The sequence below is a fragment of the Corvus kubaryi genome, unplaced genomic scaffold (assembly GCF_017639235.1).
Source record: "Corvus kubaryi isolate FWS band 111438036 unplaced genomic scaffold, C.kubaryi_AGA036_p1.0 split2-37374, whole genome shotgun sequence".
Lineage (NCBI taxonomy): Eukaryota > Metazoa > Chordata > Aves > Passeriformes > Corvidae > Corvus > Corvus kubaryi.
This window is the reverse complement of record NW_024582082.1, coordinates 1,850,503-1,877,486: the sequence shown is the minus strand read 5'-3', so window position 1 is coordinate 1,877,486 and position 26,984 is coordinate 1,850,503. Positions and strand designations below refer to the sequence as shown.

Here is a 26,984-nt window from a genome sequence, read left to right as displayed (position 1 = left end):
GGGGAAACGATGTGTACATGAACATCACAGTGGAAGCTCAAAACTTCTCCTGAATTAGAAAAATTATTGATTTCCCTCCACTGTTGTAAACATACACCTGACTGTGTACGGTATCTTTGGACTGTTTCTAATGACTGGTGCATGGGAAAGGGTCCCTCCAAGTGAGTCCATCTTTGCAGTTCTCAAAGCCCTGTTGCCTGAAATTATCAAAACTGTCTGGGGGATTTTTATGTGCAATTCCCATTAATTAAAATTAACAAATACCTGTGGGCATCTAAATAAAAATTAACGAATACCAATGGGTATCTAAATCCCCAAGTCATTTTTGAGAACCAAACCAGCATTCTCTGCCAGACAGAGAGGTCTGTTCAGTACCGCTCTCTTGAGTTCACATTTTCCCTTGGGGTTGCTTGCACATTCCTTACAAGAGACTGAAGATTTCTCTGGAACAGCCCCCGCTCTTTTATAGTGCTGCAGTCACACAAAATAAATATGAAGTGAGCTGATTATATTCCAGGAGCTACGAGATATCACGTGTCAGATCCACAGTGAACTGACCTTTCCACTCCCAGGTGGACAGCTCTGACCTTTTGCGATGCTGATGAGAATCGTGGAAGAAATCATGATTAGGGGGAAATCGTGCTTTATTAACATAGGCAGAGCACAAAGCACTCATCATCTAAAGACCTGCCTCTAGGTGGTGGGACACAAGAAGGAAAACCAAGATGTGTGTCCGTGTTGTATGCTCATTATAGCACTAATGGGAACAGGACAGCAGAGCAGAGGGGACAGCAGAGGTGTGTGATGGGGAACTGTGCTTTGCTGTAGAGGCTTTCTTGCAGTGACAGTTATAGCAACAGCAGACCAGGATCCTACTGGCTCAAAGCCTCTTTATAATGCCATTTTACAGAAGTCATTATTTGACAGAGGAAGGCGTGAAGTCCTGGTAGCTGCAGTAACAGCCAGTTGAGTTTGGTAGGTTTTGCCTTGCTACAAGGTACCAAGGAGCTACTAATGAATAGGGATATTTTTGGGGGTGACTGTGAGGTGCATGCACTCCCTTTTGCAGGTCTAGGAGGGGAGGAGGGGAGCAAGAAGGGTTTTTCCTGCACAGCAAACACAACTTCAGAAAGTGAGGAGGTTGGTGGGAGGGGAGGGAGGGTGGGGGAAAGCAAGCAAGCACATATTATATTCCAACTGTTTCCACGGTGACATTTCATAATCAAAACTCTGGGGGGAAAATGCTTCATTGCAAAAGCTGGAGGAGGCAGGATGGCTTTCTGGATGCAGCCAGTGAGGGATGGCTCTCCCAGCACCTGTGGCTCACCATCTGAAGGGCTTGGAAGCAAGGGCCGGCTAAACTCCTGAGGCTGCAGCACAAACCCTGGGCCAGGAATTCAAATGCATAGCACTCATCATCATCCCCGTCCTTTTATTTCAAGGATGAACATTTATAAATAAAGATGATATCATCACACTAGATAGGAAGTCTAAATAGCTTCTCTTTCTTGGCAGGAAGGAGGAAAAGAGAGATGTATGTAGGAAAGAACCCATGAGATGCACATAGCAAAGCAGAATCAAATAGCTGAAAGCAGCCTGTAATTAATGAATTAGGTCACCAGGTCTTTGCATTCCACGTTGTCTCTCTTTTTACCCTCAGCCTTGGAGTTAAAGTGAGCTCTAAGCAGATTGAAACCTGCCTTTGCATCACGAGAGCTGTTTGCACAGTGTTCAGAAGAAGCCAGAGCCTTGCTATCAGCGAGCCTCACAAATCCACTCATTTCACAAAGCAGCACCATGTTCACCTGAATCACTTCCAAATGTCTGTGGTTCCCTGTGTCGTTTTAGGCAGTGTACCGCTTGTCATCACGCTGCTACAGATGGCAACAGCTCTTGGGGGCTTTCCTACGAGACGTGGGCAGAGGACAAGTACACGAGGTTTTCATGCTTGGGGACTTTCCTGTAGTTCCTGTGGCAGAGATGCACAGTGTGTTTCAGTCCCAGCCCTCTTGTGGGTTCTGTGAGCTCTGGCAAATTGATTCCAGTGCCAATCTCTCAGATGGGATAAATGTTCTTTTTCTTCCATCACTGGCCATTAGTAGCTGATTAGGATGATCGAAGCTTTCTGTGGGCAAGGTGACAGGATGCTGTAGGTTGATTGTGCTGCTTCTGCAGAGCTTAACAGGAGCTCAGGTTTCTTGAGTAACATGACTCAGTGCAGTTGCCCAATAGTCCTAGACTGCATCCAAAGCAAATGCACATAAATATATAAGATTTTTAAAGCAATTACTGTGTCTTTATATTCCTGAAAAGAAAATCTTATTTGCCCTTTTATGTTTTTTCTTTTTTTTGTGACTGAAGCTCCTCAGCTCTGTTCTTTTTGTTTCTCACTAATGATCTGCTCTCTTCTGATTCCCACACTCTCTAATTGCAGGTGTTGCTACAATGGGTTGCAAACTTTGTGGTGTGCCAGGTGACAGGGTGTTTGTGTGCTGTTCTTTCTGTCTTGATCAGTTTTTGGGAGTACAAAGGGAGTCTGGCCTTCTGTTTGTAACACAGCACTGATCTGTGCTTGTGATGTACAGAGAGGCTCAGGGCTCGCAGACCTTGATGAGTACAAAAAGTCCTTAACACGGGACACCTCCAGAAACACTTGGCATAACAGGGCCTATATCCTTTATCTCTCTCTTCCAACCTGGAAAACAGGATGATTCTTTTAAAATGACAGATAATATAATAATTCATTTCAGATGTATCCTTAGCTCACTGCCATTTCTTTGGTGTCTAAAGGATGAAGAGGATAAATTATAGATAACCTACAGATTCCTCCAGTAAGCTTTAAAGCTCTTTGTCCAAACAGAGCAGCCTGACAGTGGTGGCTGAGCTGGAGTCCTTGCTGGTGAGTGTGTGTAGCAGGCAGTGCCCCTGCACCAGCCCATTGCATCGGGGAGACCAAGAGCTGCTGCTGAGTGCCTCCCCTTCCCCCTGCAGTAACCCACCTCTGGAGCTGGCAGCAATGTCCTCTGTCAGAGGTGACAGTCTGGCCATGCCATGGAGGGCTTGGATGCTTTGACAGAGAAATGAGAAGCTGGGGCATCCCACTGCTGTGCACCTCTGCCACACGTTTGTAGAACATTACGTGGTGGAACTTAAAAACTGGTTTTGGAGCTATGGAAGAGGATCAAACACACATCTGATGGAGGGTGTCTGGGCCAGGCAGTACTTTGACTACCTGGATCTTTCCATTCCCCATTCAGCTCCTTTCAGCTGAGTGGTGCCAGTCTGCATTATCGTCTCCACAGCTCAAATGATTTCCTGTGTCCCAACCTGAAGCCTTTCTGTTTCTCCTCCGTAGTTTCTCCAAGAATGGATGTGTGGCTGATGACCTGTTTGTTCAGAAACTCTGCAAATCCCAATTTATTCCCCTTCTGAGTTGAAACCAAAAACATTTCACTTTCACATCCTTCAAGAATTTAAACAACTTTTCATATAAAATTACATAATGGTATTTTGTATTTCAATGAGGTTTTCTTCTGACAGTATTTTGGGGGAGTTCAGATTATTTGTGCATGGTCCACATGTGCAAAGCTCTCTGTAGACTGTTCAGAGGTGTCTATCTCCAATCAGAGGAATTGTGAAATCCAACCCATTTAATACAGACTGCAAATGTGCTGCAGACCATGATGTGTGTGAGGCTGAGACACTCAGTGGGATTTTGTGTGATTTGATCCAACACCGAAATTCTCATTTCCCTGTGAGATAGAGCAGGGGTAGAAATTAAAGAATGAAGAGAAGTGACATGAATATCTGTATTGATTGCAGAAATTCATGACAGAATGACACTGATAATTCTGGTGATTTTTTAAGTTTTCTCCTTTGTGCACAGACTTCCCCCTTCCCAGCTGGTAGCTGGCAGCCTGCTCCAGTAGGATGTGATGCAAGGACTGGAAACTGATGCTTCTTTTCTTGATTCAGACACTCCAGTTCAAAACTTCGAGTCCTTTGACTATTGGAAAGGCCAAGATCAGCCACCCTAAAGCTCAGCCCACATGTTTGTTTATCTTGTGTGTTAGCAAAGCAGCCTGAGAGCCGTGGAGCCAGATGGCAATGATGGAATCTTTGTAAGGCTGTTTGAATTGTGGCAATTGCTGCTGCTGCTGCTTTTTGGGTTGTTGGGTTGGGTTTTTTTTTTTTTTAATTTCCTAAATCAGCATCCTTTTATCTTCCTCATTTCACGTTTGTTTTCTGCACATCTTGAGTTCGATGCCAGGGATTAAAAATGAGGGTTGATTCGTATATCAATATTAAACTGCATAATCACCTCTATCATTATTCGACATCATCTGGAGCATTCACAATGTTTTGGGAACTTTGAGTGAAAGAAAACTTTATCATGTATATGAACATTTGACTGAATTATTGATAATCAGAATCCCTGATTGAGGTTGCATCCCCTGTGTCTGCCTTTTCACAGTAAATAAACTTCTAGCATATATTTTCAACAATTTTTTTTAATACTTATAATTTATTTGGTTTTCCATTCAATGAGAAAATAACATGACAGCCAAACTGTGGCAATAATCTGGGGGGATTTTATATTCTCCAACAACTTACTGTAACTTTAAGGTATTACCAGTAATTTCTGCTTCCTCTGGCGAGGATTAGAGAAACATAAGGTGCTTTAATAACAAACAGGGATCCACCCACATCTCTGATTTATGTTTATGACTCAGCAAAGAGCATAAACTGAGACTAGGGCACAGAGTGATTCTATAAGTAGTTATAAATCTACCATTCACCAGGAGGAAAAAAAAAAGTGTGCTAGCAGCCTTCCATGTATGAGGAAGAGAGTGGGTTTGGGGTTGCAGATGGTGAAGTTTTCTTTCCGGGGAGTCAGTAAAGGGGTCAGCTGGGATTCGTCACAGAGAGTTTGCAGTGTTTTCGTGAGGGCTCATGGAAATATTTATCCATGCAGGACTGGTTGCGTCACTGTCTATCAGAACAGCCCCTGGTTGAGCACTGCAAGTCCATTTGATGGACACAAACACACCCTCAACAGGTCAGCTGATGGTGGAACAACTAATTTGAGAAAACAAAGTTGCAGATCTGAATTTGTAGCCTATTCAACCTGGTCTGAGCGCACAGGTTACTCCCTTCCCTGACTCTAAGAAAGCCCCTAGCCATGTCGAGCCAAAGACCCCCCCATCCAACAGTGCTGGGTGGCACTGGAGCCCCCAGCCCTCCCCAGACTGGTCATAGCCCAGGGCTGCTCCCAGCCAAGGCACAGCTCCCTTTGCCAGCTGCTGCTCATGAATTTCCAGCTGAAGGGTGCACAGTGTTTGCAGTGCCACTCTGATTGACGGGTTTATCTTCCAGTCCATTTACTTACTTAATTATCCCAGAGTGAGCAAGAATTTCTTATAAATATGGTAATAGGCTGATCATTATGACAACAGAAGCACATTCTCGTACAGTTTGTGGAAAAAGCCGACTTTCCCCAGTTTCTGTCCGCATCAGGCTTTCCCCATCAGGAGTCAGTACATTAATAAACAATATCTGGTGACCTTAAGACATCATCCCCTAGATGTGTGGCATCAGTCAGGACCTGCTTGGAGCTGTCATCACCTCAAGAGCTGTTCCTGTTCCACATCTTCCCATTTTTAGTACGCACTGGAAAACTCGTATTTCCCTTAACTTCTCTGAGTTGCTTCTGCTGTGTCAAAATTGTTCATTTGACAGCTCCAGCTGCTGTGTAAAAGAGAGAGGGTCCATGGACACCTCAGCTTAACTCACTGAAGATGAGGGAAGATTTTTCTCCCTGATACCAAACATTGCTGAGGCTGTTTTTGTCAAGGAGATTCTACCAAAAATTATCAGGTGAATCGAGTTTGTAAATGATGGTTTTCAGTGTAAATAATACCTTCCAGATTTAAGGATCGAAGCAAATGCCTGATGTTCAACTTCCAGAGTCTCTCCTCTCAGAGCCTGTGCTACAATCATTCCTTGAGCAGTACATGATCCAAAATAGCAAAATCGAGGTGACCAAGGCAGGCAGAGAAATGTGGTGTCACTCCATCAGCATTCATTTATGCCAAGGCTCTGTGAAAACCATATGAGACTCTGCATTGTTTGGAGTTTATTTAAATTAATCGCTATAATTACATTTTTGCTCTTTATAAAAAGCCTCCTATAGTGGTTATCCAGATAGAAAATAAAAGGAATTTTGGAAATAGTTATTTTAATAGCCTCTTTAAAGGCATTCAGGAGCATCATGTAAAACACAGTGGGCACAGGGGGAAATAATTCTGCTGGGAGGTCAGACGGATGCCGAGTTCTGTTGATTTCCTCATTTTTCAAGGCTGGAGGCTTCTGCATGTGAATGACTCCTTTGTTTTTTTCAAGGCTTCTGGTACAGAAATATATCTGCTGCAACAAACGCTGATTTGCCATCCTGGAAACAAAAACTCTGATAGCGAGAGCAGACCACGCTGCTCGGGTGGACAACTGCGAGCCATGCAAAGCAGAGCAACGAGGCAGGCAGCAGACATCCTTCTCAGAGCCAAAATTCTCTGGCTCCAAGCAAAACTTCGGAGCAGAAATGGGTGAGAACAAAGGTTCTTGCCCAGTACAGCAAGGTCAGCTGCAGACAGAACACAAGGGCAGCAGTAGCTCTGGCATAGCCATTTTCTTATTCTCGTGTCTGGCAAAGATCTAAAGTGAACCAGCTACACTCTTTCAAGATGTCTTTTTAACATTTCTTAAGTTTGATGTGCTTTTTTCATTTGTTTTTTTTTTTTTTCTCAGATGTGTATTTACCTAATTCTTCACACTTTGTATGAATTAATCCCACAAAATCATGTTGGATGTTCCCTGTTGACCACCAGATACCCAACTGTCCCACCTATGTCTTAAGAAACGTTGGAGTCAAAATACAGGTCTTCAAAAAACTCCATCCCTCATATTTTCAGTTGCTCCTGACTAAGATGGAGCTGTGCAATATACTTGTATTCTGTATTGTATGATTTTCATTGTTTCCTGAAATCTGAAAGGAGAAAAAAGCTCCTTCAGTTTTTTCAGGAATCAAGATAATTCAGTTGTGTTCTTCCAGAAGATTGGTGGATTGATCTGTCTTTCTGTTGTGACTATTCTTGTGAAGTTGAAGAGTTTCATCTATTTCCCAAGACTCAGTTTGTTTTTTAGCCAGAAGCTCAGAAGTTATATTGCTTTCAGGTTGACTTAAAGAACCTTCAGAGCACCTAGAGTTAATTCTGAACATACTTATGCTAACAAACGCCGAATAAAATGTTGTTATCTCTAGGGAAAACGGAAATGAATACCTTCTTAAAATAATGATCTTATTACTACTTATCTTGTTACACTGTGGTGAGGTTCCCCTTGTTAAGCCACCTGCATTTTGAGAGGTTTATAGACAAAAGCTGCATTATTAATTAATGCGACTGTGCAAGCTTTCTGCAAGCTATTATAATATTTTATTGTTATGGCTACTATTATTGTTATCAGGTAGGCTGTTTGGGAGTTTGGAAAACGTGCTGGCATCTTTCTGTTGCACTGGTTATCCTTCAGTGCCTTTCTTCAGATTAGAAATGCAGCTGTTTCTATTAAATTTTGGATGGAAAGCAAGATCCCATAAAACGAATCAGCAGGTTATTTTAGCCTCAAATCAGTATTGCTTAATTATACAGGGAGTGAAATGGGAGTCTGGTGAAGGTGTTCCTATCAACAGCAGATGGGAAATTTTTTGTACTGGGATGTGACTTTGGGCTGAAGGTCACCCAGGAAGTGACAGGGTCAAGACATCCTTTGGCTGCCCTTATCTGATTCCTGAGTGCCTGAATGATTTCTCTAATGAACCTGGCACCAAGAGTCATTGCCTGGTCACCTGGGAAAGAGTGGTTTGGGGAAAAAAAGAAAAAAGAATCCATCCTAGAAGGATGTTTCATTGCTTGCCATGAGGAACATGCAAATCTTCTGGGCTCTGTTTTGTGCAGTGTAACTCTACAGACTGTCCTGTAAGAAGCCACTGAGTTCCAGGCATCAGTGCAACTCCTCTCTGATGCAAAGAGTACAGTTCCGAGACCCCACACCAACTCTGGCATTGATGTGGGTGTTTAAGCATTTTGTCATCCTAGAAGTCACAGTGAAATCCATAAAACTGTCTAGGAAGATATTAAAGATCCCAAACTCTTTATTTGCGGAGATTCAGCAAAGGCCTGAGGGTATAAAGAGTAGTGTTATCCCTGCACCATAAAGTTGTGTCACACCTGTGTCCTGCGGCCGACTGGGAACATTTCTGTGCTGCTGCAGATCTTGCAGGCTTGGCCAAGTCCCATTTCAGTTATCCCACTCTGCAGTGTGCTCATCTATCCAACAGTTCATTACGCAGGAGCAGTTCTGGGCCTTTAAACATTGGTCACCACTCTTTGGTGTTCTTCCAGTTTAACCACACAGTTGGAGATGGGGAGAGGGGACCAGGGCAAGGGACCCTACACCAAACCAGGGCACAGGGCATCTGAGTCTTTTCTAATTCTGCCCCAAACATCCCCTTTTTCTTTGTGTTTCGTCTCTGCTATGGACCCCTTGTGCATATCAAGCCTGGAAACAGCAAGGGCGGAATCTCTGGGCCTGGACATGGGATTTCAGTTTCTGGAATGGATGGCCTCAAGTTTGGTTTGGGACTTTAGGGAGAAATGGGTGAATTTTCTCTCCTTTCTGAGGTGGCTGTGGCTATGTCTCTGTGTTCACCACAGTTCTTCTACAAAAATTTCCAAATCCCAAGGTGTGCCTAGGAGCTGGGTTGTGTTGGTTCCACCTTTATTTTGCTCGTCCTTTTGTTTTTGAGCAAAGCTGCTTATGGTCAATAAGCTCCAACCTCGCTAGAACTGCCATGAAACAGCTTCTGAAATGATCCAGGCTAAGATAGCCCCCTAATTTCAGAAGAATTCCCTGTCTGATGGTACTGGTGAGTACAGATTCTTCCACATCGAGTGCAGTGGTGAAAAGCCTCATACATTAACAGTGGGCAGGAAAAATCAATGAGAAAGGTGATGAGGGGTTTCCTTTTTTTAATCCTTCAGGATCTCTTGTTTGTTGCTCTGAAATCCTTCCTTCCAAGGCACATTTGCAGGACCCTCTTTGTTATCCTAATGAGCCAGGCTCCGGGGAGCGATCGGCTCAACTCCTGGACCCAGGGGTGAGAGCCCAGGTTGGGAAGCGATGGATCACAGGCAGATGAGTTTCAGCCCTTTCTCTAGAGGAGTTTGCCACCTACTGATTCACAGGTTCCTTTGAGCTCCTGCCAAAGAGAAGTTGAGGGGGAAAGCTGGGAATTTAGGGGTAGGTGGGAATTGCCCTTAGAGCCCCGAGCCAGAACCTCGGGCGAAGAGCCGGGGTCGGGGGGGATGCGGTGCCCAGCTGTTGAGCTCCAGCTGGGAGCAGGGGAAGGAGCTGGGTGGAAGCGCCTGGCGTGTGCGTGTGTGTTGTGTGTGGCGGGGGAGGGATGTGGATGAGGAGCGGGCTCTCTTTCTTTCTCTCGGGGCTCAGTTAATCCTGCTGCCAGGCGCTGCTCAGCGGCAGTCTCAGCGCTGGATTCGGAGCGAGGGAGACGCGCACCCCGGAGGCGCAGCGGAGGCAGCTAAAGAGAGCAGAGCGGGGGAAAAATCAAATCTATGCTTGGAACTGGGCTTCTTTTTCGCCAATGCAAAAGGGAATATGCAGCACATTTTTGCCTTCTTCTGCACCAGTTTCCTAGGGGCGGTGTTAGGGGCCAATTTCCCCAACAATATCCAAATAGGTGAGTGCGGGGCTGGGGATGATGGTCCCTGGCGAGGGGGTAGGGGTGGAGAGGGGGGTGGTGGGGGAAAACGGACCCGTTTGTGTGCTTTCAAAGGCAAAATGTGTGTGTATGTGTGTGAGGGCGAGAGCGAGAGCGAGGGGATGAATTGCGAGGGCTGGATGTGTGCGTTGATACCAGCTTTGCCGGAGCAGAGATGGATCAATTTGGCTTTGGGGGAGGGGAAGATTGGGAATAAATGCCTGCACGCACACACACCTCAACACAGAGGGAGAAAAGTGCCTCTGAAATGGAGGAAGTATGAATAAAATATCTGTTTCTTGCCCTGAGAAATGCCTGGGTTGCCATTGTGTGTTGCTGCATTTGCAAAATCGGTGGTTGCCTGATACGTTTTTGTGAGGATGCTCTCATCTGTAGGTAACTGGGACGGGAGGTAGCAAACAGACGCTGTCTGTTGTTATTGCTAAAGAATAAGGGCAAAGCTATTGGAAGAAGATCTTGCATTGAAGTCTCTTTCCATTTCATGCCACTTGCTTCCCCTCCACACCAGCAGTGCCTGTTTGATTCCTTCCTCCCTTCCTGTAACTTCTCAGTGCTCCTCTCCCTCCTTGCCTGGGTTTATTATTACTCTCCCATTGATCTTTACTGCTGATCATTTGCAACCTAGCCCCAGATTCCCTTCCCGTGCACGCCGGTTTTCTTTCCCGCCTCCCCTCTCTTTACAATGCCAACCAATTGCTAGTCCACCAAGTTCAGGCAACTCCTGCCTGAGTCCAGCTGCACAATCAGTGCTTTTATTGCTCTTGATGCTGCATCGTTGTCTCCCTCCCTTCCTGTCTCCCCTTTACCCCAAATTTGTGCAAAATCCCAGATTTTTTGCCTTTCAACAAACACAACTTGGCTACGAGCATCTGATTCCTCCGATATCCATGATTAGGCTGTGGGGTGGGAGGAACGGGGGAGGTGGGGGGATATTGGTGCACAAATAGCCCTTTTCACACAAGGAGATGCCCCCTCTACTAAAGATGTGCAAAGTGACGTTGATGGCAGGTCCTTGCCTATTTGTTTCTTCCTCAAGTCATCTTGGGCATCGATACTTTCTGCAGCTTTATTTTAATTCTCCCTTGTTGCTAAGTGCTTTGTTTCCCTCCTCCTGAAATGCCAGTAGCAGCGCTCTCTTTAAATGCGTATAGATTGCAAGACAGGCCGAATTTAATAGCATCTTTCTGGAGGCTGTGAAGGGATCTGCTGCAAGCCAAGGTTCCTGCTGGGGGAGCAACAGGAAACTTTTCCTAGGGCTGGGTTATTGCTGCACTTTTTTCCAGATCCATGGGGGAAGAGATGCTCTGAGCTTTGGTCCAGCCCGGTCCCAGTTCCTATCCTGTTTGTATCATTCTGTGGTTCTGCGCTTGTCTGTGCTTCTGTTTCGATTGATTCCTTTGAGGGTCAAGCTTTAAGTTTCCTCCCCAGTTTGAATTTGGCCACTGTCACCTGTTAAATTCAGGTGTTTCCTGTGCAACAAGCCTCCAGCAGCAGCAGTCGTTTGGTCACAGTCCCGTGTCACTGTGGCTCTCACAGCCCTGTCCCCATTCACCCAGTGCTGTGCCCGGCTCAGCCAGGCTGCCCCACACCCCAGAGTCCCTCAGTGTGGGGGAACCCCTGCAACCCTCTTGTAGCAAACCTCTCCTCCTAGTCAGCAGGGCTTAAACTGAGCCTCATGACAAGCGAGGGGAGGAAGGAAGGCTCTCATTCTTCCTTTACTGAGGTAATATTGACAGCATTACCATTCCTCGTGCTTGAAGTTACGGGGGGTGAGGAGGCTGAGCCACACCCCATGGATTATCCCTATCCTGCAGGCTGCTTGGCCTGGGGATGCATCAGGGCTCCTGTATGTGATCCAGGGTTACATAACACACATACTGGAAAGGTTTTCTGCTCCTATCCTGTCTGCAGCGGGCACAAAACCCTTGGGTCTTGTGTGCTGGAGGATTTCCGAGTTGAGAGGCACTCCCTGGGCTGCGGAGCTGTAGGCTCTGCTCGCAGGAATATTTTGGACTGATGATGTTTCTAATACGAATGTTCTTAAGACCTTTCTTCTTATTGCTCTGTTTTTCTCCCCAGGGGGGTTATTTCCTAATCAGCAGTCCCAGGAACATGCGGCTTTTAGGTTTGCATTGTCTCAGCTCACGGAACCCCCTAAGCTCCTTCCCCAGATCGACATTGTGAACATCAGTGACAGCTTTGAAATGACATACACCTGTAAGTACCAGCGTCCACCGTGCTCTGCCTTACTTTGGGTGCTTTATTCCTGACTTGGGTTTGTTTCCTGTCTGAAATATGGGACCTCTTGCTCCAAATGTGCATCTCGCCTTTAGGGTCCAGGCAAGAAAACCCCAAACATACAGACAAAGGGTCTCTGAGTTGTTTTGGTTTGTGCTGAGGAGTAGGGGTGAGGTAGTGCTGCAGTTATTCAGCATGTCTTGTGTTTCCCCTTCCATTGCATCCCAAGTGGTATAAACCCCCCAACATTTCATTTTTTTGTTTCTCTAACCTCTGCCCAACTCATTATGTTGAGGTTTCATCCCCATATTTCCCATAGCTGTGATATACAACAAAGACACCCCTTTCCACCCACAGAGAGCACAGAAATCTCTGTTTAGTGTGAACAACTTCTTCCTCAGCCCCAGTTTAACCATCTGTCCTTGTAATTTAAGAAAGACCTAGCAGAAACCAGCAGCTTGGTGCAAGTGGAGTCCAAATCCACAATAAGGTCATGCCTGATAATGACAGAGAGGTAAGAGAGTTCTAGTTTCAAGAAATTAATTCATTGGCTCTAAAAACAGGTATTAAAGAATGAATTTGCACCACAGAACTGATCTCAGGGTGTATCTGCACCCTGATGAAGCACAGCACACTGGCTGTACTGTCCTCATGATACGATATAATTGGGAAAAAAGCCTAGCCTGATAGGTAAAGCCAAGGTTAGCAGCAAAAAAACAAGACCAGGAGGAAACCAAAGGAAAACCAAACCCATAACACAGCCCTGTGGTTGCTGTGGCAGCCTTTGCTTCCCTTGGAGCACAGGGTGCAGTGCTGTGGGCGAGGGGCTCGCGCCGGCGGGATGCGATGCACAAAGAGTTCCTTGGTTTGACCTGGTGTCAGACACTGCTGCTGACACTCCCTGAGCCTGTGTGCATGTTTGGGGGCTGTCAGGAGAGGCTGGAGGAAGTGTTCCCTTTGTAGAGCCTGTTGGATTGTTGTTGGCTCGCGTCCGTAGTGTCCTCTTGAGACACTGAAACATTCCCCCTGCGGTTTGGTTGTGTGGGATAGAGGTGAACACAAACTGTTCTCTCTGCTCAGAATTGCACAGAAGGGATCTCCTGGAAGAAAGAGCCAGGAATGTACCAGAGGAAAATTAATTAGGCTTTTTGAAGAAAAAGAAAGAAAGTTGTGATATTTTCTGTTGGAGGGTTTGTAAATACAAGATTTCAGGAGTTTCCTGCCCAGTATGGTATAGGAGAGAGAAGTAACAATTTGGCCACACTTTCTTTGCAGTATCTAATGGCATATCTAAAGATTTTCTATTTTCCTTAATATCCCTCTATTTGCCAACAACAAGGTTTCCATCAAGGTAGAGCAACTATTTCAGCTCAATCCAATGGCACTTTCTTGGCAGGAAAACCAGACAAATAGAATAAAAAAGCCAGACCTTGTATCTATCAAGGGAAAACATCACCCACCTGGGGTAGAGTTGCTGACTGTGGCTGGGGATGAGCTATTTCAGATCTGATAGCAGGAAGAAAGCAGACACTGCAAGAATATCACTCAAATAAATTCTCCATCTGCACATGGCTTTCCTTCCCATTCCATGCCTGCCACTAATGGTTCTGTTTACAGCTTCGATGGCAAGACCATGACACCAGTTATGCTTCAGAAATCTGTCATTAGTACTGTGGGGGCAGGGGTGGTCTCCCGAAAGCTGAATGGAAGCAAGGCAGCCTCCCAAAGGATGTTATATTTGAGCTCTATGTAGGGCACATTGTCCTAGATCAGACCAGCAGAGCACTCTGCACAGTCCAACTTCACTTGTCCTCGTTTTGCTTTTCTTATAATTAAAAACTTCCTAAGTTCCTCCAGACTATGGAAGGCAGCATTTGTTTTGTAAGCACAAAAGAAGGTGTTATTCCATGTACCCTAGGGGTGAAAAAAAACCCCAACCTAAAGAAAACAGGCCATTAGGAGACCTGATTTTAGTACTCTAGAGCTGAAGTGAAACTTTTGTCAGAAATTAGCTCATTCTTCATCTTCCAGCTAATTCCTTGCCTGGTTGCCAAGACTAGATATCAGCAGAAAGATCTGTTTATTTAGAGAGAATAAAAGCCCTGCCCACACAGTGGTCCTTATCTTCTGGGAAAAGACTGGCCGTGCTACCAGTTAAAAGTACCAGGTTTTGTTCCCATGGAGATAGAGAACACAGCATTTCCTTGGCATTATCTGTTTCTGTGACAGTTAAGTCCAAGGGTGTTTGGACCCTGTGAACCTGATGCTTCACCTATCTGGGTCTCCAAGAGGACATCTGAGCAAGACTCGTAGGTCCCAGCTCCACTGCAAATCCTGCTTCGTGCTGGGAGCCAGCCTCGTGTGCTAAATGTAGTCCTTATGGCAAGTGCCTGAAGCAGCATCATTCAAAATACAGAACAGATATTAAGAATCAGTGGTGACAGCAGAAGCAACACCCTTGTTGGGCAGCTTGTGGGGTGGCGATGAAGTGGCGGGATGAAGTGCAGCACAACGACAGCAGCCTGGCTGAGGAAATCGTGTGCAAAATGTATTTCGGCATCGGCTGTGACCCTGGTCACCTCTGCCTGACACGGAGCTGCTCGCTGGGGGGGATGAGCGAGCTGTGGTGTGACAGTGGGTGAAGTGAGCTGTGGTGTGACAGTGGGAGAAACGAGCTCCGTGCCCAGGTGACAGCGCCGTTAATGACGCGCCGCGACGGTCGTAAATTGGTAACGATGACACCCATCTGAGGGAGAGATCTGCAGAGTACCCAGAGGCTGCTGTAGTCTCTGGGCTGTCACTGTGAGAGCCCTGCAATAACTTTCACATTTCTGGTGTTTTCAGATGTGGGCTTTTTATCGTTAGGCAGTGGTTGTGAACACCTCTGTGCGGGTCCTGTGGTCCCTGTGTGCAACATGTCAGGAGACGATGTTTTTAAGCAAACCATAATCATTAAGAAAGCAAGAAGAGGTTGTAGATACAACGTGTGGTGACTTCCTGTTTCATGTGCGGGGTTGATGTTAATGTTGTTGCATCACTGAGGCATGGGCACATTTCAATAACTGAAATATCTTCCTGAATTCATTCCGTCTCACAGAATAGCTGGTAATGAACACGCTCCGTGGTTGCAGCTGGGTGCCTGATGGGGCTTACCCGTATGAAAGTACACACCTGCCACTCTGGGAGCTCTTAACTAAAGGTTAGGAGGCCTTATAATTTTGTGCTATTTCTTCAAAGGCCAAGGAAATTGTTTAGGGGAGGAGGGTGAATTGAGGGTCCTTCCTTCAGCAGAATTAGACAGCAGTGCCAGGTGACTGTAAAGGGTAAAATGATGGTGTGGTGTAGCTGAAATATTTACCTGGTGACACAGCAGAGCAAAACCATTCTGATCAGCTTTGAAGACATGTTCAGAGGTTCTGTCTCCAGCCATGTTTGGAAAAGAGCTTTATGGCCTCCACACAGTCTCTAGCAAACTCTGCCACTCTGTGTTTTGCTGTGTCTGACTGCACTCAGGGGAGACCCAGGACAGCAGAGTTGATGCTGCAGGTCAGAGTGGAGAGGGCTGGGAAGAGGGGTGCTCTGTGCCAGATGTGAGGGCACACGAGCTTTGCAGCTTAAGAGAGATCTGCAAATTCCTGTCCCTGGAAGGTCCACAGTGGATGGGAGCACTGTGTCCTGTTGACAGAAGAGGGATGAGAGGTTTCTTGCTTGAGACAACCTGTGCTGGGAATAGTTTTCTCCTATTCTTCATCTCAGCCTCCAGTTGTGCACAGTGTAATGCACATCCCCGTCCTGTGCAGAGCCCAGCTCCTCAGGGATTATGAGTTGTTTCAGCCACAGCTCCATAGCTTTATTTAATTTGTGGTGCAGAGACTCCTGCTTTCAGCCTTTGGCTGAGGTCTCCAGGTGAGCCTGGCAGCATCAGGCAGACATGGAGGCTGCTCTGGCTGTCCTGGGAAGAGGATGGCTCAGCAACAGCCTGGCCTGGGAGCTGTGCCCTGAGAGCGGGGCTCACACAAGGTGAGTCACCAGCTTGGTAAATCTGTCCCTGCAAAACTCAGGCCACTTTGCAGGGATGACCAGTGACTAAAATAACCCCTGTTCATCACTGAGCCCTGCAGCTTTGCTGAGGCAGCCACCAGATTTTGTGTGCTTGGGTGGTGGGCTGCTGACAAGGGGAATTCAGGAGCTGCACACCTGAAACACAAGGGTCTGCACAGGATAGCAACGGGATTTTGTGGCTGCAGGAAAACTTGTAAAGAGGCTGAAAACAATGAATTGATCCCTCTCCTTCGCTGCATGCACAGATACAGTTACTGTGGGGTCCTCATACCGACTATATGCTGTGGGTGCTGCTGGAATATCAACAGTTGAATCTGTTCTGCAAATTAGAAAATGAACATGTAGTTTGGATTCTGTTCATATTTTATGAAGGCCTCCAAGCACCAATTAGAGAGGGATTTGGAGTGATCACTCACTCCATGCTTATGTTCTTATCAATAGCAGCAAGCTTACATCCAGATCAGCTATGAAATGAAGCCTTTCTTTTTCTTCTTTTCCTTGGATACTTACATATATAGATAGAGTATTTATAGAAATTGCTTTTTATCTCTTAAATTACCTCTCAGAGATAGGAAGGAATAGGCAAGCAGTTGAATGTTCTCAAATGAGGATCTAAATTTGGTTTAATTAAACAATTACTGTGTGTTGAATTTAAAGGAAGCTTCTTTGTTGACAAACATATGATGGTCGCCATTTCTTGTAAAGGTGTTGCTGTAATTATTCCAGCAGTAATCAATTAGAATGCAATTTTTATAATTAAACTTCCACAGTCTAAATAAGCCCAGCTCTGTAGTAGTTGTGGTGTTGCTAGACTTGTTTTTATTTTCACAGTGCTCAGAAATATCACGTGAGTGCTTTTGGATTTTCTTTTCCCTGCAGAGTTCAGGATGCTTGCTATGACTATTTAATGTGAGTTAAGCCAACAGAAACATGGATTTAATGATCAGATGCAGTCTGATTAATACAACACAGGTACTACAAGGAGATCCATCTCCTTAGATTATGTCACAGGAAAAGATGTGATGCAGACAGATGAATCACAGAGCATCAACTCATGTTAGAACAGCCTGAGGTTAAGGTTGCTCAGTTTTGGGCAGGGATGGGCTGTAGCTTTCTAGTAAGTGTGTGTTTGTTTAGTGAGATGTTAGCAGCTTGGAGTGTGCTGATGGGTGAAATCCTGCCAAATAGGAGGGAGCAGGTCCTGGAGGTGACACCAGCACCCTGTGTCCCAACATGTCTGCAGGGCCCTCGGGGTGGGTGCTGGGTACTCAGTGGCCACAGTCACCACTGAAGAAGGCAGGGGCTTGCCCCATATGATTTCTCCAGGAAGGAATAACATTTAAAACATGAGTGCTGAGCCATTTCCCCAACAATGGCTGCCAGGACAGGACAGGTTGTCTGTGTCCTCCACAGATCTGGGCATGGAGAGTTTTGGGTAAATGTGGGACAATACCATCATCAGGGACACTGTCTCTTGACAGAGGCAGCCCTGCAAGAGGCTGGCACCACACATCAGGAACTGTGTCCCCCGGTCTGGCGTGTCCATCTCTTCAAAGGCCATGGGAGCACTTATTCTTCGCATGTCTATTTTTGTGTATTCAAATTTTTTTATCCTGGGTGGTGGGAGAGTTGCCTGGGGAGAAAAGCAGATATGACGCCATAAGGAAAAATCAGAGGGAGGAATAAGGGGAATTTCACACCTGCAAATCTATCTGCTCATCTGGAAAGGATCCCAGCACTGGTGACAAGCAGAAAAGAGAGTGAAGAAGTAAAATCTGGGCTATGCAGTAGGCAGAGGAGGGATTTGAGAAACAGTGAGCAGCACAGGCCAGACCTGTCCATTGTGTGACAGTCACAGCTTCCACTCACAGCTTATCTTTTCTTCTCTAAAAATAAAGCATTTCCATGTGATAGGGATTCTACTAGGCCAGAAACAGACAAGCTTTATTTTTTGGCATTATTAGCAAGGTGAGAGTGGAAATCTTCATGTGATTGCAAGGAAGGCAGCGCAGGGAAGTGTGCTGTTCATTTCCAAAACTGGTGGGAATTTGAGATATATACATTTACATTTTCCTTAATAGGGTTAGGGCCCCAAAGGCAGCAACTCTCTGCCACCAGAAATGAAAAAGGTCCCCGTTAGCTTCAGTAACACGTGGAGCTCAGAGCAAACACAAAACCAACATGCTCCTTAAAGAGGCAATAAGTCAGGGAGACTTTAATATTCTGAAGATGCAAATTCTCCGGGGTGCGGTATTAACACAAGTCAGAAGACAAAGATGCATTTATTTCAACTGCATTCCTTTAAAGAGAGAAGGTTTTATTCCTCTTACTTTAGTTGTGCAGAAATGAAACGGGGCACTGTTTTTCCCAGTGAAAAGTTCCATGTGAAGTCCTTTGGTAACACCTGAGGAAGTTGGGGGTTAGGCAAGGTGCAGCAGAGGGGCCAAACCAAGCCATTTGCAATCCACCATCATTCCAGCAAAAAAGATTTCAAAATAGTACTAAATTATTAGGGCAGTAACAGTGTGGTATCCAGCAGAAACTTCTCCCTGCTCACCTGCTGAACTGATCGCTCATCAGCTTAAACAGTAACGAGTCTCCAGCTGATTTTGTCACGCCGCCCTTTCAGCAGCCAGACCCACTTATCCTCTCTGGGGCACTCTTAAAAAAAACAAAACACCAAAACAACACAAAAAACCAAAAACCTCTGGAAATGTTGATTCATTTTCTTAATGTAGATCGGTTATTTTCCCTGTTGTCTGCAAAGCAGAGCCTGCCAATCTTCACCCAGGGTTGCAATTCAGTTGTGCTTATGCTTTGCTGGACTGAGGGACCCCTTGAGGAAGCAGCAGTGAGAGGCAATGAAGAGGTGAGTGACAGCTAAAAATGCCAAATCTTGGCTTCTTCAAGAGGGTCTTTTCATTCTTCTATTTTATTTGTTTTTGACAGAGTGGAGGAGTGCAAAAGAAAACAACTGATGTCTAAGATGGAGTTGTACTGATGGCAGGATTCTCGTGTGGATGTGGCATATGTGTCTGCATTTCTCTATATGCTATAGGAGTCTTGGCTTTGATTTTGTGAGATCCTGCCACTATGCTAATGGAGACAAAGTGGGAAGGAGATGAAAGGTTGAGGGCTGGAGGGTCAGAGGAAAGATACAGAAACCTCTGTAAGTAATCTGGATGCAGTGTGGTAGAATCTCACATGGAATCAAGGGCTATTTCTCACCTCCCTGCCCTCCCAAACACTTTGCTTTGATCTTTGCTAGCAGTGAGCTTCAACAAGCAAAAAGCATCAGTGATTACATAGATTCAGATGGGTTTTTCTCCTGCTGGCCTGCCAACATCCCCTGAACACCCCGAGCCTTGTTGGCTTTTCTTCCACACAGCACCCACATCCCGTTCATTGCCATCCATGAGGAGAACAGCACTGCTATTCTGCCGGGTAAACAGCAGAAAAAATTACCAGCAGGCCTGAGAGCTTGTGAGGAAAGCACAGGCAAGCAAAGTCCAACAGAGAGCACACAGGGACAGAGGATGTAGAACCCATGGAATAGGAGACACAGCATGGGAAAGGAGCAAGGCAGCAGCTCTGGAGGGGCTGTGGATGTGCAAAAGGTGGAGTTTTCCCTTCTCTCTTTTCAGCCCTTAGCTAAGCAAGGGAAGGTTTTTCCTTCTGAGGGCTCTTCCTCCTTCTGCTCAAATTTGAGCTGGAGCTGCCAGTGTCTCCTGTTTGGTCAGCACCAAAAGCACCAACGTCAAGACTTTGTAATAATTTATATGCCTTTAAAGATTTATATGCCTCATCTTACTCCTGTCCTCCACCTTCATGTAGGTGATACACAAAGGTCGTGTGTTGGTCCTGAGATGGGAGTGTTTGGCCAGAGAAAAGGGAGACAACAAACGCTGAGATGTAGCCCCCAGAGCTGCAAAGGAGGCTCCTGTCAGAGCATGCATGGCAGGGGAGGCTTGGGGGTGACCACCCCGTTGGTATCTAGCAGGGGCCCAGATCAGCAGGGAAACGGGGACAGGTCTGAGCCACCAGCACTGTGCCTGCAAGGGCTGAAGCAGCCAGCGGAGCTGCAGTGGAGAAAGAGGCCTGGCCTGCAGGGAGTTGAGGAGAAATGTCTTTGTGCAGAAGGTGATTAATGTCTTTAATGAACTACCAAATGAAGTAATAGAAAGCCAAAGCAAGATGGCCGCAGTGGGGGAAGGGGTGAGGAGATGATGCTGTTGCAGGCGAGGAGGAGGCAGGGAGAGGTGCAGCCCATGCAGCACTGCTGTTCCCAGCTCAGAAAAACAGGCAGGCATGGCAGCTGTCCCCAGTCCATCCCGAGCAAAGGCAGATCTGAGTGCCTTTCACAGATTTAATCAGCATTAATTCAGTCTTCCAGCCTGTCTTCATTCTGGGGTCTCGTCTGCTCAGCTCATTATGGCTGTGCCAAAACCCACTGCCTGCAGCTTCAAGGTGTGGGGATGGCAATCTGGGAGCCCCTGTGCTCCTATCCTGTGGGGACAGCAAAGGAAGAGGCTGTGGGGAGAGTGGAGCCTCTCCTCTGTCAGGGAACAGACCTCCTCAGGTCCCAGGAGTCTGGGACCTGGATTAGCCTTGGCTGACAGGAGTTAAGAGTCATCATTTGTTTGGGAACCTGCAAGAAATGTGTGGATGGAGTCAGGCAGATTTCTAACATTGAGTCATCTATACCATAACATCCTTAGCAGCCTCGTGTGCCACACTCACAGAGACCTCAGGGGGAGCAGATACATCTCCTGAACCCACAGAGCCCCGAGCAGTCCCAGGGCTTGCAGCCACACATGAACTGGAAAATCAGCTCTTTGTGTTCCCAACATGATTACATCTATGTGCTGATACTTTGGGAGCCAGTGGGTTCACTGTGCAGCCCTCAGGTGGGACGTGAGACAGTTCCTGCATTTTCATCCCTGCTTCCAGAGCAACCACACACTTTCAGAGATGAGCCCTTCCCCAGAATGCCCATACCATTTCTTGCTCTGGAGAAACAAGCAGTACTTTGGGGTACAGGCTTGTTCTGTCAAAGAGGAAACTCTCATTCAAGCGTCATCACAGCTTTAGTGAGGCTTAGCAGTCACACTATGTTGGGAATACCAACATTCAGCATCTCAGCAGCTCTCAGTGACCACTCTCAAACTTCTCTTCTCTGTTTGAGAATATTTAGCCCATCAAAGCTTGTTCTCGAATCCTCACATGTGTCCTCATGCCCCCTAATTGGACTGTTCCTTCCTCTGTGAAGTACCAGGTAAAGCAACAGAATTGTGTTGATTTTGGCTTAGTTTACCATGAGACTTTGAGAGGCAGGTGAGATGAATCCTATCCCAAAGTGTCTGCAGCTGCATTATGTTCTTCTGCTAATTCCTCAAGACTCGGCTGAAGGTGACATTTCAGCAGTATCAAACATTTTGCTGCTCTCCCTGTGAGCAGCCTGTAAAGGCTTTGATAAAAGCAGGCATCACATTGCAAACAGGCTCTTCGCAGTTGTGCTATTCTGATGTATTGCTGAGAAGTGAAGAAAACATATGTTCATGGCACAGAAACTGCTCTGCTCAGGTTCTCCTTCTGTATTTTGGTACCGCACTGCAGTGGCCCCCCAAGGGCAGGGGCCTGGCATTGTGATGTGCTTTTATCCTCTTGGCCTCTTCTATTCCTCACTTTTCATGGGTTTGCTGCTGGCATGAGTGTTTACAGTGCCTGGGTTTGCTTTTGCAGTCTTTAAGCAGATCTCTTTCTCCCTCTTCCTGTTGATACACTCCTGGCTGATAGCGCCTGTCCCTAGGACTCAGCTCTGGGGGGAACCTTAGGGTTGGTATCATCAGGGGAGGAATGCCTTCAGACGCTGTGGCATTTCCAAAAGAGCACCCAGGGATTTGGCTGAGCAAGCCCCACTAGCTCAAATGGGAAGAGCACAGTTAAGCCTTGTGCGGCACTGGAACAAACAATCCTGTGGGAAAGGAAAAAAAAACCTCATTGCTTGGCCCATAAAAAAAAAAAAGTAATTTCTCCAGTAGCATCCTATAGCAGCTGAGACAAATCAGACTCAAAGCTCTACATCAAAACACACCTGAAAATCTTGGGACATTCTGAATCCCATCCCAATCTGTCCTGAGTTCTAATTGCCATTTGGCCACAATCTCAGAGGAGTCGGAGAGCAATGCGTGTTCAGGCTTCCTGTTCCAAGCCTGTCTCAGGACAGAAAGTAAAAGTGTGAATCCAAACTAGCAAGTTGAGCAGAACTTTAAAAACAAACAGGAAAAAAAAAGAGAAAAAAATCATCCCCAGGGCTGTGGAGTGAAATCTAGAGCAGTGTCATGTAGGCTGGGGGTGGAGGGAATTGGGGCCATGACATTCAGGTACAGCAGCATCCTGGGGTGAGGAGCCTTTGGAGAATGTGTGCTTGTCTCATCCAACGTGTGTTTCACATCCAAGGTGTGTTGTCCCAGCTGTGCAGAGGAATGAGCTGTGTGGCTGTAGGACTGAGGGTGCCTGTGCCATAGGATGATTCATGTCCAGAGACCACGAGGTGCTGCAGAGGTGCAGCACTGAGGGGTGAGGTTTTGATTCCCCTAGATATCCTTGCCTGCAGGCAATACAGCAAATTCTTCACTTTCAACAACGGCAAATTTACATTAAAAAAAGGCTTCATCAAAGGGAAATTGGGCTTGACAGTCTCCCTTTAGCCACTGGAGAGCAGCAAGCAGACAGGCGCAGGAGGCTCGTTCCTGTCCCTTGCTGTCTGGTGTTCTGTGGTTTTGGCATTGCAAAAATGGGAAGCATCTGTGAGCCCTTTGGATCACAAATAGATCTGGGAGCCTGCTACTTCTGCTAACAACTCATTTATTATCACGGAGCAGAGAGTTTCTTCTGAGCCAGTGCAATCTATCATTTCTTAAAGACGCTGTGTGATATCGAAAGAATTTGCTTTAAGGGTTGGTACCTGGAACCCTGTAAAGAGCCCATCTTTGGGAAGAACTCTCCTTCCTCACTTCCTCACTAAAATTTCTTTTTCCCAGCTTCAGGAATAAGGATGTTTAGCAGCAGAGCACTCTTTGCTCTGAGAAGTTCAAGAGCATTCCTGCTCTGAAAAATTCCTTGGGAGATGCTTCTTTCCTGCTTCTCCGTTGCTTTTCTCTCCGTGAGAATAGAGTACTTTGCCCAAAATACTGATGTAGGGATGGTGAAGAGGCTATTCCAGCCCCCTTGCATGGAACCCATCTCTGCAGCTCCAGGCAGGCTAAGTCTGCCCCACACACAATATCCCACCCGCAGGCAGCACCTGCTGCTGCCTGGCCTGGATTTTGTGCTGCTTCAACACAGAGCTTCCTCTACCATGTCAGCCCATTTGCCTCCCCAAAGTGTACTCTGGGGCCACTCTGTAGCCCCAAACAAGTCCCTGCACCCACAGACCTGCAGTCAGAGCAGCTCTGCCAAAGAGCAATTTCCCTGATCCATTGGTCAAGGGTGCCACGGTGTTGCCTGTGCAGATGGTGAGTGGCCTGATGTGGGCACTCCAAATCCAACCCTCCTTTCCTATAGACATCAGTGATGTGATGAAAGCCCATTTCATTCTGTTCTTGGAAGCAGCTGTGAGCTCACACCAGTGTTTTGGGCTGCTGTTATCTCCTGGCTGCTTAAATTCCTGGGCTCACAGTGTTCTTCAAGGGAATTTGCTGTCAGAGTCAGCAGGAGAGATGGCAAGATATGCTGGATGTGCAGGACGTGCAGGGTGCCAAGTGATGGGGCACTGTGACCCTTTGCAGATATTTTCCTCAGTTTTCATGTTCAGCTGGTTGATGTGGTTTAACCATTCTTCCTTCAATCTGCACTAAGGAACTAGCCCAAGAAAATACAACGTTTGTCTTAATTTTGGTTTAGTATTTAAACATCTTTTCAGCGTGATGGGGAATCCGGGCTACACATATGTGCTTTTACACTATCAATTCCCTGGATTGTGGATCAAGGCTTTTCTAAAGGAGGCTGACTTGATCCAAAGAAATGCAAGGGGATTTGTGACCTGTGAGGCCATCACTGCTTGTCTTTACCTTTCCTGCAGATTTTTCCCAGCAACATTATGCTCCACCCTGATTTTAGCTCATTCTTCCCTGCCCTGCAGCAGGATTTTCCTTTTGGCTGTTCTGCACCAGTCTGTGCCTCCAACCATGTCAAGCCCCATGCTCAAGATGTTGTGAGCCTCTCATGGCTGTCGTGGTTTCTACTGTTCACCTGTTACACCTCTCTCATCAGGAGTTTATCAAGCTTTCATAGCAGTGTTTCACCCTTATATTTGTTTATCAAATATTTGGGGTGTTGATTTTTAGCTTAAGCCTGTAGGTACCAAAGCAATCAGGTTTTTAAAGGCATTTTAGTGTTTACTGATTCCTCCAGGAGCATCAGTACCTAACTGATATAGTGTGTTCTGGGTGATACTAGTGTCCCCATGCATCTGTCTCAAGTGTAGCACAAATAGGATTATTATTTTATGCAAACCACTTCTTTTTTTTTTTGGATGAAAGAACAAACCAAAACCAGAATTATATCTCAATGTTTCTTTTTCATGGAAGGCGTGTGTTTCTGCTCTCCTGTTCTGTGCTGGTGCTGCAGAACAGTCTCTAACAGCAGCTGAACTCCCATGGTCCACTTTCCTCCTGCCCATGCATGGATGAACCCATCTCTGGCTATTTCTGGCTCTGCTGCTCTTTGGGTGACAAGGGGAAGGGGCAGTGCTGGCTGGTCCCAGCCTGGCTGTGCTGTTCTGGAGGGTGCACTCAGCTTCTCCTCTCTACCTCGGTTTGTCACAGTGCTGTGGGATACTCTGTGTGGGAGCTGATCCCCTTCCTCAGATCCTCATCTCTCCCAGAGTGAGATTTTGCCTCGGGATCATGCATCCGTCTTGCACCTCATTTTCTGTTTTGCCAGAGATATGTCCTGCCAAGATCAGATGGCTGAGGAGCTCTAATGGCTTCCTCATTTAATTGCTTTCCTCAAGAAGTGAGAGGAAAATAAAATGTGCAAGGGGATACACCAAGACATCAATGGTTAAAAGAAAATTAAAATCTTGAAAAGGGTGTATTGAGTTTTAGGCAAGTGGTAGAATCAGGCACAGATGATAAATGAGAGCTGAAGGCTTGTGGCAAGTGCATTAGAGGCAGCCTGTAACGTGGTCTTTAAATCAACATTTGTTGCAGTTCAGTCCCATCCCCAGACAGCAGCTGAAGCGAGCAGTGAAATGTCTCCTCTGATCCCGCGCCCCATCGCTCTCACCGTGGGGCTCTGCAATTCCTGCAGGCACCAGCATGGAAAAGGACCAAGTCTGAGGTCCCAAGGGAGCAGTGCCTGATGCTTTGGGCAGTGTCAGCTTTCCTGCAAAGAGTGAAAGGCTAATCACTTCTCAGACATGTCCTGGAGTTGAGGGAGACTTTGACTTCCAGCCTCAAGTGACCTACCTGTGCCTGTGAGACCTTGGCTGTGCCAGTAGCTCTTTCTCTTGTGTGTGAGACTGCATGTGAAGGGTGGCTATAGGGAGAAGTTATATTTTAAGGGGGTTTGGGATACTGTCCCATCCTGTTGTCCAGTTTTTGGGTTGTTTGTTTTTGTTATTTTTTTCCCAGTGGGTCTGGACAGGGGCATTAATGAGGCACACCAAAGCCAGCGTGAGAATACCTGGATTCCCTCTGATTCAGCTGGAAAAGGCTGGGTGCTCAGAAGGTGGGATGTGCTCTCTGTGGCTGCCAGTGTTGATAAACAAGGGGGGAGACCTGAGTGAGCACCTGCCCATAGGATAGGACACAGCTTTGAATTTCTCTTCAGACAGACCCTGGCCTCATTTTCTTGCTTAGGCTCATATTTATAGTTCCTGCTCTTCCTAATGAATCTGATCCCTCTTTGTGTAGCTCCACAGATCCATGGCAAGGGGGGATGGCTGTCTGGTGGATACCCAGAGCTCTCCCATGTCTGCTGGCACATGAGCAGCAGCCTGTGATGTCTGGGAAGTGATGGGGGAACTACTCCTCTTCTCCTGGAAGTGCCAGGCAGCAGCATATGGGTAAAGGCCACGTAGGTGCTCTGAGTGGGTGAGCAGAGACTACCTCTGCACGTGGGATCCTTGGGAACGATTTTCCCCAAGCAGATTCTGTCATGGAGCAGTGAAGTGGAAGTGCCAAGGGGCCACGCCGAGTGGCCGCAGCGCGTATTTGTCACCATCTGCTCTCCCTTTGCTGTGATGACAGCAGGAAGACGTCCTTCACGTTGGCAGTGTGGGCTCATTCATCTCCACTCCCCAAGTGATAAGAGCACGAGCATGAATCACCTGCTCGTCTCAGTCTTCGCCTTCTTCTCCAAACGTGGCTCTGGGCTCCAGCCCGTCCGGCTGGGCAGCTTGGCCAGCACACTGGCAGGGTTGGGGCAGGCCGGTGCTGGGGGTGGACAGTGACATGGATAAGGCACCTGGGGAGAGGAGGGAGTGAGCCAGCTCTGCTTCTCTCCCACTGCCCACAGGGAAGGGTTTAGTCTCCTGATGGGAGGAAATTGAGAGAGATGCATTTAACACTGACCCTTGCACACGGAGGATGGCTTCTCTTGAATCCACTTTTGTGTAGCACCAGGCAGCACTGCAGGGGGTGAAGGTTTCTATTCAGCTCAGGCAATGTACCTTTAATTTCCCTCTCTGGTCTTTAAGGCCAAAGAAAGATTATCAATAACTTTCTATTGAGTAAAGCCTTTCTTTTGAAACTTCCTTTGGAAAAAAAATGGTTAAAGGCCATGGATGCTCTGCTTGTCTGACCAAAAACTCCCATCCCACTGG

The 26,984-nt window shown here is 46.6% G+C and overlaps 1 protein-coding gene across 3 annotated transcripts in view; it reads left to right on the top strand.

The window, feature by feature from the left end:
• Positions 1–9,520: 9,520 nt before the first annotated feature.
• The window catches only part of LOC121658084 (glutamate receptor 1), a 119,964-nt gene continuing 102,500 nt past the window's right edge, over positions 9,521–26,984 (top strand). For 2 of the 3 annotated variants that reach the window (XM_042014518.1, XM_042014519.1), the window contains exons 1-2: positions 9,523–9,811; positions 11,933–12,070. In XM_042014518.1, coding sequence (XP_041870452.1) covers positions 9,730–9,811; positions 11,933–12,070 — 220 coding nt within the window. In that variant the 5' untranslated portion in view covers positions 9,523–9,729. Of the gene's footprint in view, positions 9,812–11,932; positions 12,071–26,984 lie in introns of all 3 variants that reach the window. The other variant, XM_042014520.1, reaches the window with a different exon arrangement.